Source organism: Canis aureus, chromosome 9, assembly GCF_053574225.1.
Source record: "Canis aureus isolate CA01 chromosome 9, VMU_Caureus_v.1.0, whole genome shotgun sequence".
Taxonomy (NCBI): Eukaryota; Metazoa; Chordata; class Mammalia; order Carnivora; family Canidae; genus Canis; species Canis aureus.
The window spans coordinates 65235660-65252911 of NC_135619.1; the positions used below are offsets into that span (position 1 = coordinate 65235660).

Genomic DNA, 17252 nt, shown 5'->3' on the forward strand with positions numbered 1-17252 from the left:
ATTGCTTAAAAATAAAATCTTTTCTTTTTAAAAATCAACTATTATCTAGTTTACACTCTTCAAATTTTGTCATTTGTCCCACTAATGTTCTCTCTAGCTACTTTTATTTCCAGTCCGGCATTTGGTTTATGACCATACAATGCACTGGAGATACAGGTCTTTAGTCTGGACCTTCGGTCTTTCTTTCTTTCTTGATCTTATATCGATGAAAAGAATAGTTCGGTTATTGTGTGGACTTCAACCCTCAATTTCATTTGTTTTCTCATGATCAGGTGCAGGTTATGCACTCTTGGAAGGAATATCAATGAAATAATGTTACTTGTCTTAGAAAATATCAATAAGCATGTGAAGCTAGTTTTCCCAATACTGATGTTAATTTAGATCATATCATTAGTATGGTGTTTGCCAGGTTTCTCCATAGTAAAGTTACTCTGTTTCCTTTTGCAATTAACTGGTAAATTGTGGGGAGATGAATTGAGACTATGTAGAAATATCCTATTCCCATCAAACTACTGCCTACTCATCTACAATCCAATGATGATTTTCTAATTCCACCATACCTTCTCTATATCAGCTGGACTAGGTTTGCCTGGTCAGGTATAAATTAGTAGGACAGATTCACAGAATTAAATTGCTAATACTTACATATTAAATTTTCATAATTGCTGACAGTATTTTATAAGTATTTTCCTCAAAAAAGCTTATAGCCACTTATATTCTCCACCAACAATAAATGAATGCCTTAAAAAAAACAAGTTCTCACCAACTCTTGATATTATCATTATGTTTAAATTTTTACCAATCTGATAAGCATTTCCAAGATACAAAAATTTTTCAGGTGCAAAATAAAGAAGAGGGAAAGAAAATCTGAGAGTGTGCAGCAGCTGGACTTGATATATATATTTCATGGCCCACACAATGGAATCCCTTAAATGATGCCTGTATAGACTCCTGGTTCCTAGAGCAAATGAAAAGAAGCTTCTTAAAAAAAGAAAAAAGAGCTTCTTATATGAAAATAATTATATGTCAAGGGGTCAATGTAAAAAATATATAAAGAACTTATACAACTCAATACCAAAAACAGTTGGATAAAAAAACAGAGAACATGAATAAATGTTTTTCCAAAGAAGGTATCCAGGGGGTCAACTGACACATGAAAAAGTGCTCAACATCACTAATCTTCAACGAAATACACATCAAAACCATAATGAGATTATCACCTTACACCTGTCAGAATGGCTAGACTCAGAAAGACAAAAGATAATCATTGTTGGTGAGGATGTGGAGAAAGATGAACTCTTGTGCACTGCTGGTGGGAATGCAAACCAGCGTAGCTACTGCGGAAAACAGTGTGGAGGTGCCTCAAAAAATTAAAAATAAAACTACCATACAATCCAGTAATTCCACTCCTGGGTATTTACCCAAAGAAAAGGTAAACACAAATTCGAAAAGATATATGCACCCCTACATTTATTGCACCATTCCTTACAAGAGCCAATATATGGAAGCAACTGAAGTATTCACTGACAGACAAATGGATGAGGAAGATGTAGTATATTTATATAATGGAATACCACTCAGCCATAAGAAATGATATCTTCCTATTTACGACAACAAGGATGGACCTAGAGGATATTACAGCAAATGAAATAAGTCAGACTGAGAAAAAGAAGTACTACCAGATTTCACACATATGTGAATCTAAAAAACAAAACAAATGAATAAACAAGAAGCAGAATCAGACTTTTAAATATAGAGAACAAACTGATGGCTGCCAGAGGGAAGGGAGGGGAGAGATGGGCAAAATGGGTCAATAAGGTTTCAGTTACGAAATGAATAAGACATGACGACAAAAAGCACAGCACAAAAAAAAAAAAAAAAAAGCACAGCACATCAAAAAAGCACAGCATAGTCAATGTTATTGTAAGAGCGCTGCATGGTTAACAGATGGGAGCTAGCTATACTTGTGGTGAGGTAGCAAAACATATAGAAAAGTTGAATCACTATGTTGAACACCTGAAACTAATGCAACTATATGCAAATTTTAAAAAATTATTTTAAAAAGCAGAGATTTATACAAAAAATCACAATAAAGCCAACCTAAGATTAAAAAATGATTCTATCTCAATTCTTTTATATTTGCTAAATGGATCTTTTTATGTTTAATGGCTCAATTCTATATCCATAAAATGTGAATATAAATAATTCCAACTCCCATGTAAGATTATCATATGGATTCAATGAGCTATGGAGAGTTAAACTTAGCCAGAGGTACAGTAAGCACTTATTGCATGGTGAGTATTAACTACTGTTATTATTTACACAGATCAATTACAACTTTTGGACTGAAAAACAACACCAAGTTTAATTGTAATGATTTAAACATAAAATTAAAATTTATGGTGCTTGGACATCTATTTTCTCAATGTAAGCATAATTTCAAGGCTTATAAATGCTTAACATATATTATCATAAAGTACTATTAGGGTATAATTTGTTTTAGTCAGTATTAAGCTAAAGAGAAATGTTATAGAATTGATATTTTAGTGCAATCAAGTTTTAAAGATGCAGATATGTGATTTTTATTCAAGTGCAATTAACTTGCTTTTAAAGATTTTTATGTGATAGTAGTTGGGAGTGCCAGATGAGCATTCTGATGCTGTGTCTCTAGAAGCATAAAAATAACTCAGAAATCACAGAAATAATGTGAAAATTCAAAATCACAAAATGTCTCCCATTTTAAAACACACTACCATCTACCCTAAATCTTGCATGTCCCATCGTTTCTTTCTTCTTTCTTCCTTCAAAGACTTCTTTGGAGTGTCTATGTGGATATCTGACTCTCCTTACTTACCCTCTGTTCACTTCCTATTGCTGCTTTAACAAATTACTATAGATCTAATGGCTTAAGACAAATTTATGACTTCATGCTATAGATCAGAAGTCTGACATGCATGTCATTGGGCTAAAATCAAGGTGTCGGTAGTGCTGCGTCTATTCTGGAAGTTTTGGGGAAAGTCTTGTTTCCTGGTCTTTTCCAACTTCAAGAGGCCGCCTACACTCTGTGGCTCGTGGTCCCCTCCATCCTCAAAGTCAGCAATGACAATCCAGTCACTTCTCACACTGTGACTCTAACCTCTTCTGCAATCATATCTCCATTCTTCTGCCTTCCTCTTCCACTTTTAAACCCCCTTGTAATTTCACTGGGCCCACTCAGATAATCCAGGAAAATCTCCCTATTTTCAGGTTAGCTGACCAACAATTTTAATTCCACCTGCAATTTTAATTCTCATCTGTCATGTAACCCAATGTATTCACAGGTTCTGAGGATTAGGATGTTAGCATTTTGGGGTGGCCACCCTTCTGCCTACTGCAGGCTCTCTTCACTCCTTCGCACACTACAGAACAACTTCTACCTTCATGATACCACCATAGACTGAGGTTAAAAACAACCTTATGTCATTAGTCAATGGATGCTTTTTAGTTCTGGCATTATTTGGCTTTTCAGCTGCACTTTGCAAACCAAGAGAAAGATTTCAAGGAAAGCAAAATGAGACTGGGGAACCATTCCTGCGGGCCTAGCTGAAATGGACCTTCAAATAGCTGAAATAATACTCCCAAATGGCTGTATTAACACCACTTAATTTGGGCTAGTCTGTTACGCAGAAAAGGCTAATGGAAACATCAGTAAGTTGCAGATCACGCTTGTAACCAAGGGACTTGCTCAAAGTCACTCCAAGATTTAAAAGCCCCACATGATTTGACCTCACAACCATGCTGCACAGGACTCTTCCCACTGGGTTCACACTGACCTTCTGTAGCCCTCTTACTGCTGTGTCCTGTCTTCAGACTATCACACAGGCTGGTGGAGCCCTGTGCCTGGAATGTTCTTCCCTATCCCTTCTGTTCCTCATCTACTTTCTATTCTTCCTCGTAAATTACACTTAAGATGTCACTTTTCTGGGAAGGTCTTGCCTGACAACCCCAACTAGACCTACGTGTTTTCATTATGTGCTTTCATCAGTGCCTTCTACATTTCCTTCCAACTACTTATTTCAATTAATTACTTAATTGTGTACTAACTTATTTAATGTCTTTCCCCCTTTTAGATTACAAGGCTCTGAGGTCAAGAATCTTGTCTAGGTGGTTTGCTACTATTTCCAAGCACCGGGCACACAGTAAGCAGGCACAATTTTTAGCATGAATGAAGAGTTTTAGAACTGACAATATCTTGAAGGAGTTCACCTCTTGTACTATCGGGGCCAATATCCCAGAGTCCTCCAGGAAACCCATAGAGTGAACCTGAAAAATTTGAACCCACAGAACATCTCTCATATGAGCCATCACGTATTCTTCAACTTTCAAGTCCTGTAAGGGCACCTGTGCTTCTAAAGTGGCTCGGTATTAGGCCCGTGGACTATGGAGGAAAAGGCTTCACCCAGAAGTTTAGGTGAAGTTTATGTCTAGAGATAACACGTTATGGTCCTAAAGACTCCCACCAAATGTGAAACAATTCTAATACTGTAGTGCATTATGTCCTTGTAGAAAATGATTAAAAATTGCAATGTTGGGATCCCTGGATGGCTCAGCGGTTTAGCGCCTACCTTTGGCCCAGGGTGCAATCCTGAAGTCCTGGGATCGAGTCCCGCATCGGGCTCCTGGCATGGAGCCTGCTTCTCCCTCCTCCTGTGTCTCTGCCTCTCTCTCTCTATGTCTATCACGAATGAATGAATGAATGAATGAATGAATAAATAAATAAATAAATAAATAAATCTTTAAAAAAAATTGCAACGTTGAATTCTAGTTTCCTTTTTTTAAAAAAAATCTTTTTCTCTGAGCACCTGGGTGGCTCAGTTGGTTAAGTATCCGACTCTTAGTTTCAACTCAGGTCATGATCTCAGGGTTGTGAGATCGAGCCTCAAGTCGGGCTCTGCACTGGGTGTGGAGCCTACTTGGAATTGTTTCTCCCCCTCTTCTTCTGCACTCCCCCCTCCCACATGCTTGTTTTCTCTCTCTCCAAAATAAAAAATAAAATAAAAAATCTTTTTCTCTATTTTTTAATTTAAATTCAATTAGCCAACATATACTAAATCATTAGTTTCAGATGCAGTTTTCAATGATTCATCAGTTTCATATAACACCCAGTTTTTCTCTATTTTACTAACATGATGTTCCTTTAGGTCAATTTTTTTTTTTCATATGAGGGATGCAATTTATGTCTTATTTCAATGACATTTAATTTACACAAATATTTACTAATAGCAGGTAGATTTTTTATTTTGTTGTTGTAAGGTTACCCCATCTTCAATCATATTTCCTTTTTGGATTTAAAATAACACACTGTATGTTATGTGTGTCTGTGTGTATGTGTGTGTGTACAGGAAAGTGGGTGGAGATGGAAGAGAGAAATTTAGCCTTTAAGCAAGTAAATTTATTTTTCAAAGCAATGAATTAATCTTAAGAAGCGGAACTGGATATCCCCACAAAATTTCCAGGATTCCAGCAACTCCCCAAATCAAAATTATTCACATAGTTCAGGAAGGATGGGGCTCTCACTAACAATACTGTATTGTATATTTGAAAGTTGCTAAGAGAGTAGATCTTAAAAGCTCTCGTCAAAAAAAAAAAAAATCAACTATGTGAGGTGATAATGTTAACTAAATTCACTGTGGTAATCATTTTGCAACATACAAACGTCAAATCATTATGTTGTGCATCTTGAACTAATAATGTTATGTGTCAACTATATTTCAATTAGGCTGGGAAAATATATCATGGGATTAACATGAAAGTAAATAACATCTGCTCTCAATCACAATTATTACTGTCTACATATTATTTAATTATTTCAATTTCAAAACAAAACAATAGGTATTTAAAGTCACTTCTAAGTATTTGCCACAACTTTTCTATTCACACTATGAGCATCACTGTTGAGAAGTCATGCTCTAAGAGAATTAAGAACACAGAACAAATTAACTTCGTTGAGAAGGAATATACATTGTTAGTTGGTAGAGGACAGTTTCAGCAGCTCAAGACCTCTGCATCTGACTTGACTTACTGTTGAACCCAGAACACTCTCCACTGTTCTTAGGTTATGTGCTTCTACTAAGAGGTGGAGAAACTGAAATTCACTTGAGATACTGAGTGTGATGAGTCCTCAAATGTTACTGAAGATTCAGAAATGACCTACATAGCACTATTTTCCACTGAGGATAAAAAAAAAAGATAACCATGGAAAGAGTTGGGTCAACTTTTTAAGGCTATGTTTTGTTTATGCAATCTTAGAGAAATCAGCTGGCAGAAGGGGAAGCAAAATGAACAGACAAGAAAGGTGAAATCTGCTTTCAAAGAAAGATCTGTTAGTTCTGCTTTCACTCTCCAAAGACCTACTTATTTCTAGTAATACTCTGACCTCTAGTCATCTAATCTTCCTTAAGAATTATTTATTTCGAGAGAAAGAGAGTGAGAGAGAACAAGCAGAAGGGCCAGAGGTAGAGAGACTTAAGCAGGCTCCACGCCCAGCATAGAGCCCAGTGTGGGGCTTGATCTCACCACCCTGAGATCATGACCTGAGCTGAAATCAGGAGTCGACGCTCAACTGACTAAGCCACCCAGGTACCCCTCTAAACTTTTTAATCTCAAATTCTCTGATTTGGCATTTCTCTCTCATGTTTCTTCTTAGGGTGGCAAGTTCCAAAGGGCTCACTGCTTTTAGTCCCATGCCTGCGCTTCCCCCCTTACTCTCACCATGCACTATTACTTGGCCTTCCTTTATCTTGTTTTCCTACAGATTTTTCTCTTCCTTCAGATTGGCCTCAAACATGTTAACTCCTACACATTCCAGTTCTCATTTCCACCTACTCTCCCCTCCTCCAGGCCACCCAAATCTCTCTTGATTATGCCTCGTCTTGTCTTGTATCTCAAGTACAGTCTTAACACGATGTACCACACACACCTGAAAATAATTTCTTTTTAACGTCATGCCACAGTCATCTTAGTTATTTTTTCTTTTAGTTTTAGCTCAATATTCTAATAGCACCTCCTTGTGACTGCATTCTAGCTTATCCAAATCGTTACAAAATTCTAAGACATCTCTATCTACTGTGAATCAGTCATATTTACTCCAAAGCAAGGCACCCCCTTCAGGTACCATTTTGCTACATACTACTGACTACAATGTATCACAATCCACTCCAACTCTTACCACCTCAGCAACATCCTCACCTTGTAAATTTTGAGATGATACTAATATTCAGAAGTAAAACTTTAATGCTTTAAATACCTTTAATTCATATTGAAAGGATGACTCACGGTGACAGAACTGTCTACAAGGCTGGGGTGGCACTCATTATTAACGATGCTCCTTGGCATCACCTTTATAAAACACTTTGGGACTTGCTTCTTCTGTCTTCTTTAGTGTTTTAATTCCACTGATAAATCTGGTAGTTTACACAGTCAAAAATCAGTTGGAATTTTGACAAAATTACCACTAACAGATCAGAGAACACCAAAAGAAAGATTGTTTTTATAGATTATTTCCCACATAGAAGTCCCTCCCACTGTTAAAAATGAATACAAGTTTTGAGAGAGAGAGAGAGAGAGAACAGATGAAAATATCTGTACATTTCTTATTGTAACCAGAGAGAGGTACAGAAAATGTTATAAAAGGAAGTATGGTCTGCATGTCATAAGACTTGAGAAAGGCTAAAAAATGTATATAAAGGAGAAAACCCATTAAATCCTTATGATGCCACTAGATATAAATTACAACAGAGCCTAAGAGGATATAATAGTGTAGAATTAAAAAAAAAAAAAAACCAGAAATGTGACTCCTAATCCATGGGTTTACAGGAGCAGCCAACAAATTACAGCCCATAGGAGAAGTCTAGTCATTGCTCCTGGGCCCTGGGTTAGAAGACCACAGAAACCACAGAAATGAATGGAAGGCAATGGCAATTAAAGAAAGTGTGTTGTAGGAAACAATGGTACACACTCAGTTCTGATTGGAAAACTGTACTCCGTAGCTGGCAAATGTCAAAGGTAAGCATTTGTCAAGATAATACTGACATTATAATAATTTTATCATTTGGAGAAGCTGGCATCAATTAGGCAAACGTTATCCTAATGGAACAACACTGGTCAAGAAATCCCCATGAATCCTAGGAGAAGTATGGTAGTAACTAGACATGAATCTCACATCTGCTCCCAAAGAGCAGCCAGAATGATCATAAATCCCATAACCTGTTCCTTCAGCAAAACTGAGACAAAACCAAGCAGCGTGCTGTGGGCAGGCTGAGAAAGAACAGGGCAGGATACAAGAACTGCGGGAGGCTAAGAAAGTGCAGTGAGACAGTAGGGTATAAAATCAACATACAAAGACTATCAGCTCTCAGCTAGAAGATATGGTGGAAGGGAAACCCCACATACAACAGCTATACATTGACAGAATATCTAAGATTAACTTAAATTTGGGTAGGAGGAAAAGGACAAAATACTCCCAAAGGTCTCAGAAGTAGATTTTAACAAATAAGATTTACCATGTTCTTAACACAGGAATAACTAGTGTCATAAAAATGTCAATTCTAATATTTTTTTAGGTTTATTTATTTGAAAGAGAGGGAACATGAGTGGGTGGGGCAGAGGGAGAGAGATTCTCAAGCAGAATCTGTGCTGAGTGTAGAGCCCAACACAGGGCTCAATCTCATGACCCTAAGATCACGACCCGAGCCAAAACCAGGAGTCCAATGCTTAACTTACTGCATCACCCAAGTGCCCCTCCCTAAATTTTTAAAAAAATTTATAACAATCCCAGGGCACCTGTTAAGTGTTGGACTCTTGGTTTTGGCTCATGTTGTGATCTCAGGGTCATGAGATCCACCCCACGTTCAGCTCTGCTTTGTGCATGGAGCCTGCTTAGGATTCTCTCTCTTCCTCTCCCTCTGCCCACCCCACCGTGCACACACACACTCACTCTCTCTCTCAAAAAAATCAAATCAAATCAAAACACCCTAACAAACTCCCCTTACCCTAGAAATATACAATTTGATTCTAAAGTTCTTGTTAAAAAATAAACAAACATGATGCACCCCCAAAAGGTTCTCAAAAATAAGAGCAATAAAAGATAAGGGGGACTAGCCTTGTAAGGTATTAAAGCACCCTGTAGAACTCTGATAAACTAAAACAGTATGATTATGGCAGATGATTCAACAAACCAAACTCAACAAAGTATCAAGAAACAGACCCTACTATATAGGAGAATTTAAAATATGAGAAAGGCAGATCCTCAAGTCAGTGTAAACTTGGGACTTTTCACTAAGTGGTGCTGGGAAAACTAGGAGCCATTTGAAAAATATTAGGTTGGATACAATTTTATGTTCCCATATATCAAAATACTTCATGCAAAAAATAAAACTATACGAGCACTGGGAAAAAACACTGGTGAACTCTTTTATAACCTCAAAGTTGAGAAGATCTTTCATGGCTTATGACTGAAAATCCATAAGCCATAAAAATAGTTTCAAAAGAAATTTCACTACACATAAATTTAAATGTTTTACATGGTAAAACCATCATAAAGTAAAGAGACAAATAGAAAGCAGGGAAATTTTTACAATGATATTGCAAATGGTTACTCTAACAGCTCCTCGAAAATTAAGAAACAAAAATATAGCCAAAGGTTGCAAATAAATAATTCTCAAGAAAAAAAAAAAGACCTTTTAAACACAAGCAGAGATATTCACTCTCACTAAGAAAAAGAATGCATGTTAGCCTAACAGGGAGCCGCCACTCTTCATCTATGGGACAGGTAAATAAATATCTGCAAGTTTGACAATGCTGCGTGGAAGTACAATTGCTGGCAGGAGTGTAAAATGGTACAACTCCAATGGAAAGATCGCGCAAAATACAGATTTAGTCATCCCCTTCCAGGAATCAAGCCTATAGTTTTTTCCTCTGCAAGTGGGAAATGATATGTGCATGTAATACCCAAAGCAACAACAACAACAAAAAGATTAGAACTAGCTCTCCCATTTCTTTTTTTTTTTTAATTTCTTTTTATTGGAGTTCAAGTTGCCAACATATAGCAAGCTCTCCCATTTCTAATAGGGAGCTGGTCATGCACACTATGGAACACAGAATGGCATACTACGAAGCAATAAAAAAGAACGAGACCTTTACAAACTTGTGCAGCCTGAGCTCTAGGACACCCTGCTAAGTGAAAAAAAAAAAAAAAAGAACATTCAGAACAGGAAGCAGAGCAAGCTACCTCTGCTTATGACTGACGGGAGTCGGTGTCAGGTACTCTGAAATATAGCCCCATTTGAGGTAGCTTCTTAACGTCTTACTTTGAATACTGACAGGTAAAGGGAGTGATTCTTGCCTTTCCATTAGAAACTATCTCAGGGTAACCAAGGAATGACAGTGGATGACAGAAAGCTGTACTTGACAAAAAAAGAAAGAAAGAAAAGAAAAAACTCCAGCCAATAAATATAGAAGAAATGATAGATTTAGAAAATCACCATTTTGCGACTCATAATTAAAGAGCTGGTTTAAGCAAGTAATTATCAAGTGTTAATTGTTAAAGCCATGAAGTGTCAAAACATCACACAAGTTATTTTCACTCCTAAGGGAAAAACATAGCCCTGTTATAAGGGAAGCAGACTGTCATCTCTGTAATTCAGTCTTCGCATTACTAACAACCAGATAATAGGTTTCTCCTGACATGATACAGTATGAAACACGCAACATCAGCTATGATTTATTCTAGCTAAAACCTTTAATGTCAATCTAGCAAGACTAGATCTAACTACCCAATTACTAGAATTCAGCAGAGAGAGAGGGATGAGCTAACAGATACTACAGGATATTTTCTCAGACCAATATAAAAAAGGGAGTGCTCCAGATTAAGAAACATTAAGGAAGTGCATGTTACAGCCAAGTGTATGTTTCTGGACTGGACCAGGGTTTGGACAAATCAGCTGTAAAGGATACTATATGACAATTAGTGAAAAGTGAATATGGACCTATGTGGTAGATAGCCACAAATATTTGCAGTATCCTCACCAGGAAGTGAAGTCTTTGGCAAGGATGTGGTGAAAAGGGAACCCTCATGCACTGTTGGTGGGAATATAAACTGGTGCAGCCACTGTGGAAGACAGTATGGAGGTTCCTCAAAAAATTAAAAACAGAGGGGTTTCTTGTCAGGTTCATTCAGTAGAGCATGCGGCTCTTGATCTTGGGGTTGTGAGTCTGGGCTCCACACTGGGTGTGGAGCTCACTTAAAAAAATATAAAAAAAAAAATAAAAAACAGAAGTACTATATGATCCACCAACTCTACTTCTGGGTATTTATCTGAAGAAGACAAAAATGCTAACTCAAAAAGTTATCTGCACCCTCATGTTCACCGCAGCATTACTTACAATAGCCAAGATACGGAAACAAGTGTCCATTAGCAAGTAAATGGATAAAGAAAATGTGGTATATGAATATACAGTGGAGTAGTAGTCAGATAAAAGAATGAAATTGTGTCATTTGTGACAACATGGATGGACCCTGAGGGCATTACACTAAGTGAAATAAATTAGACAAAGATGAGTATCATATGAAATCATTTATATGTGGAATCCTTAAAGTGACACAAAAAAAACAAACAAAACCAAGCCTGTAAGTATAGAGAACAGTTAGGTGGTTGCCAGAGACAAAGGTGGGGGGAGGGAGGTGACATGGGTGAAGGGAGACAAAAGGTACAAACTTTCAGTTGTAAGAAAAGTGAGTCATGGAATGTAATGCACAGCACAGCAACTATAGGTAACAGCGCTGTATGGTACATCTGAAACTTGCTAAGAGGTTAAATCTTCAAAGTTCTCATCATAACAACAAAATTCTGTAACTATGTGGGTGAGGGACATTAACTAGATTTACAGTGATAATCATTTTGTAATACCTACAAACATCAAATCATTACGTTATATACCTAAGACCAACATAATGCCATATGTCTAGTATATCTTAATTAAAAAAAAAAAAAGCTAAAAAACTTAAAAATCCTAGCAAAGTCCATTTCTCTGCCGCTGAATCTGGGCTGGTCTTGTGTTAGAGGTGAGTCTGTGTGAGTTCCAGAGCCTGGCCAGGGGAGGGATTGTAGCCTCTATCTTTGCCCTCTTGGCAGCCTTCTTGAGGCTTTGTGAGCTGCCCTGAGGCTGCCATGCTCTGAAGAAGTTGATATATTGCCCTGGAGGATGAGAGGCCACGAGGAGAAGGGAGGTGCCCCAAACAACAGCCAGCACCAACTTTCAGACATGAGAGTCAAACCATGTTGGTGCTTTGAGCCCAGCCAACTCTTCAGCTAGCTGAGCACCACATGAGCATGCCTGAACCAAATAGCAGAGATCTGCCCAGCCAGCACACAAAACTATGAAAAAGTAAATTGTAGAGTGGTTTGTTGTGAGCAGTAGATAACTGGTACCACTGGGTATTAAATGAGAGTTTATTAACCAGGAAAGGCAGACATCATTAACTGAAAAAAACATTGGTTACAAACAGTAAGACAAGACAACCTCATTTGATAAAATTACAATGCACACAGACACACAGATTCAGAAGGATATATACTAAGTAATAACTAAGTGCTACATAATGAGGTAGTGAAAATGTTTTTATTTATTGCTTTTCCATACTTTCTATATGCATAGATGTGCTTTTGTAGTAATAAATGGTTTTAAAAAGATATCATGTTTTTTTAAAAGGTCTATAATGTTTAATTATTTTTCAGACAAAAAGGTCAGCTGGGTCCCTGAAGAGCTCCACATGAAAATTCTTGCTATTAACCTCTAATAGTACACAAAACTGGAGAAAGTCAGTTAATCAATAAACTTCAGACACAGTTCTGGGCTGAATTGTGTCCCCACCCCACCCCCAAAGGAATGTACTGAAGCCCTAACCCCTTGTACCTTAGAATATGACTATACTTAGAGATTGGGTCTTTCAAGGTAATTAAGTTACTTTTATAAAAAGAGACCATCAAGGGTGGGCCCTCATCCAATCTGACTGGTATCCTTCTAAGAGTCTGGGTGAACAGCACCAATAGGGGTGTGATGCACAGAGGCAGGCCACCTGCCAGCCAGGGAGAGAGGCCTGGAGCAGACATGTTCCTCGTGGCCCTCAGAGGAAACCAACCCTGCCAGCGCCTCGGTCAGGGACTTCCAGCCACCAGCACCATGAGGAAATAAAATCTGTTGTTTCAGTCACCCAATCTGTGGTATTTTGTGATGGGAGCTGGGGCAGACTAAGACAAGGACTACGGGTGTAGTAGCACAATATTTGGAAAACTGACCTCTGCATTCTAAGCACCACAAACTGAATCATAATGGCAGTTTTCAATAAAGTCTTGTTTTAGATTCTGAAAAGTTTTGTCTTTCAAGTCGAAACATGCACGAACAGAAATGTTAAATATATCTATGCAGAGAGGAAGTAGAGGGCATGCTTTCCAAATGTACTGTGTCACTCACGATGGAGCCAATGTGCTATTCTAGTCCATATTCTACTCTTGAGCTGGCAAGAGTAGAGCTGTTTATTTATGGGCCACTGACAAAGAACAAAATTCATGGAGAACCAACAGCTAAAAACCAACACTATTAAAAACTATTCTTTTTAAATCAAATACAAAATATTCCATTCATCTACTTTTAAGTTAAAAACATGATTTACAAAAACTATACTATTTATAATAAGCAGTAAGAAGAGAAAAAAAAAGGTTGAGTAGAGTTCTGATAAGAAAACAGGAAGAAGAGAGAGGAGAGGGGAGAGAAAAGTCGTGTGATGTGCAGAGTCTGGGATGGTGGGTTCTTGCTACTTCTGGCTTCTATCACTTGTGTGATCTTAGGCACATGATTTAACTTTTATGAGCTGATTCACTGTAAAGGGAGAAGCCTGAGCAAGATAATTATTTCTCACAACCAGTCTTCATGGACTTCCTAAAGCTTCCCTGGAAATTCTTATAGGGCAGGGATAGAAATAAACTGGTAAGGCCTGGTGCCCTTGAGCTCAGGTTCAGGCTATGGTACTCATTTCTGTTTGTTTTCCATTTGAATGTTTGTGTTTTTACTCAGGATAAGAGTTGTGCTGCTGGAATATTTGAAACCATTGTATTAAATTGCTCTACTCTCTTACAACTGGGTAAAAATACTCCAGGAATACATATTTAAGAATGAGTAAAGAACACAGGTGAGCAGATACACACAAGAAGCAGATGATGATGATGATGTTAATGGGGGCTGTGACAGGCAGGGGAGGGTGTGGCCTCTATGTAATAGATTTAGGATTGTTAGTTGATACTAAACATTGAAAACTGAACCTGAAGTATAACTTCATGACTAAAAAAGTGAATGCAATTTTAGGTATCATTAATGAAAGTATAATTTCCAAAATGCACTCAATAAAATTGCCAAATATATTTAAGAACCTGTTGGTCCTAGCAATAATCAAAGAATATAGGCAGTACTGTCTGGCAGACTTCAAAATATGTCACACCTAAGTTTCAACCTTCAGTCCTAGGTTTACACAAGATACATAACTTTAGGAAATACAGCCTCTAGGACCTTCAACATCACTGAGGGGACTCTAGCAGCACTGTTGTGAGGGTTAGTGATCACCATGGGTAACACTTAGCACAGTACTGGTATACCACAGGCACTCAAGAAATAGCTAATGCTTACAGAGCACTATGTGAAATTCTAGCCCATCTAATCCTCAGAAAAGTTCGATAACTAGGAGATGGTAATACATAAATGCAAATTATCACAAGAATGGAATTAAAATTATAAGAAATGAAATAGTCAATGACAGAGTACAATATTAGCAGAGCACCAGAAAAGCAAAACATCTCTAAGAACAGAAGTCTTTCTTTTTTATTTTTCCCAGGTACTGAATTCCATAAATATCCCTTTGTCAGCCCAAACCTAGACATTCCTGAGAACTCCTAAAGCAGAGACTGCAGCTTCACCATTCAGCACTTCACATTTAAGTGGAAGCACATTGCCCAGGGAAGCAGACACTCTTAATGACCCAAGTATTTCTTAGGGTTAATAAAGGAATGTGGAATAGACGTATATAAATTCCTACAGGTTGGGAAGTCCCAAATCCAAAGCAATTCATGGTGTTCTAGGAATTGTCACCACAAAGAGAAGAATGAGTGTCAGAACACTTTATTTCTTCTAAGTCTGAAGTATGCTGCCCTTTGAGTTCCTTGCAACTGAAGACCCAAGAAAAAGTGTTCCTGTTAAAAAGTCTAATGATGATGGACACTTACCTAAAATGAGATGAAGTTTGGTTTCTGTCTGGAAAGCGTAGTGCAAGGTCACTAAAAATGGCGACTGCCTGATGTGCTCCAGGACTTGCCGCTCGGTCCTCGTGTGCTCTGTGGTTTTGGCCTTTTGCACGATTGTGGCCTTTTTTAAGACTTTCATGGCATACAGCTTTCCAGCATCGTGACCGCTGATTTTACGAACTAGAAAGACCTTCCCATAAGCTGAAAATGAAAAGAAAAAATAAAAACAATTAAAATACCACACAGAACAGTAATTTATTGAAACTTAAAAGTTACAATGCACAACAAACAAACACTATTTGGATGAAAAAATATCTTCATTGCTGTCCCAGATAGTTCTTTCATAGGGGCTTCTGGGTGGCTCAGTCTGTTAAGCATCTGTCTTTGGCTCAGGACATGATCTTAGGATCCTGAGACAGGGCTCTATGTTGGGCTCCCTGCTCAGTGAGGAGTCTGCTTCTCTCTCTGTGCCTCACCTCCACTCGTGCTTGTTCTTTCTTGCAAAAAAATAGATAAAATCTTTTAAAAAAGAATTATTTCATAGATTTCTTCAATTTTATGTCAAATATATTTCCAGGTTTCTAAACCTTGGCATTTATCTAACCACTGCTGACAAAGTTATATGTTACTGGTATTCTCTCAATATTTTTAGCTATAGGAAACTAGCTGTTATTATGCTCAATTAACCACAACCCAATTCTGGAACAACTAGGACATTTTAGACATATAAAATTTCTAGGTCTTGCTATTGATGTAAACAAGTGAAAACAGTTCTTAACAAGAATCTCATATATTTGAATCAAGCACCTCAAGTATCCCTCTATACTTGAGAAATCTAAAGGAACATAAGCTGACATTATAGAAACAAAAGAGATCTTCAAATTTAAAAAGTATTAAAAATACCCTAACCGGCAAGCAATCCTGACAGAGGTCCCTTTCCATCTCTGGACACTAAGGCACCAAGCCACTCTGGGGCTCAGTTGGGCCAGTCCTGTGTGTGGTGCCACTCCCCCAAGTGGTGGAACTGGAACAAGCACGGTGCTCCTTGATCAGAGCAGGTGTGCCTGGCTGCTTCCCTAGAGAAAGGGGGAGGGGTAAAAAGAGGGGGAAGAAGAGGGGCAGGCAACGACCCTGGGAGGAAAGAGGTAGGTTCCCAGTTCCTCTCTATGGCGCTGGATTGGGTAAGCCCAGTCCCACTCGGCAGTTCAGCACTTTAGCCAGCCCATCATTCTGGAGTCGATCTGCGCCCTGACTCAGGGCAGTGCATTCCTGCACTTTGCCTACACCTTCACAAGCCACACATGATTGTGTGTGCATCCACTCACCAGTGAGAGCTTTGAGGGATGGGCTCTGTACCCTCTGTGTTACTCAGGTCAATCCATCAGGAAGTCAATTAGGACCAACACACCATATACACACACATACGGATTGGAGAAGGCTGTAATACTCCTGAGGAAGAAAATCAATACCTCCTAAGGAACTTGTCTATGCCAGCCTCTGTGCTAAACACATTCCACATGTTGGCTCACTGAATCCTCGGGATGGCCAGTGAAGGTGGTCCTTTTAGTAATTCCACTTTATGGATGAGGGAATGGGCTCAAGGAACTTTAGGAACCGGCTAGAAGCCTTGAGTAAGATGTTGGCAGGACTGATTCAAGCTTCAGAGAACCATGCTTTTTACCAAAATGGATTTTAATAAAATGATTCTTCACAAATACCGGTCTTCACAAGACCGGATGACCTGGATTTTAGTAAAATCATTACCATGAACATACTAAACACATTCTAGAATACAGAAAAAGTTCACAAAAGGCCTGTGTCTTATCTCACTGTTAATAAAATAATTAGAGATGGAGATTTTAGTTAGGTAGAAGTGAACCAAAAAAAAGAAAATGACAACTTTCAGAACCTAACAAATTAACCTGA

General features: G+C 38.1%; 1 protein-coding gene across 3 annotated transcripts in view; it reads right to left on the bottom strand.

Annotated features, from left to right (window-relative positions):
* Positions 1 to 17252, bottom strand: part of RPS6KA5 (ribosomal protein S6 kinase A5) — a 171694-nt gene that overhangs the window by 83874 nt on the left and 70568 nt on the right. For all 3 annotated transcript variants that reach the window (XM_077910351.1, XM_077910350.1, XM_077910352.1), the window contains one exon: positions 15309 to 15527. In XM_077910351.1, the coding sequence (XP_077766477.1) occupies positions 15309 to 15527 (219 nt within the window). The remainder of the gene's footprint in view (positions 1 to 15308; positions 15528 to 17252) is intronic.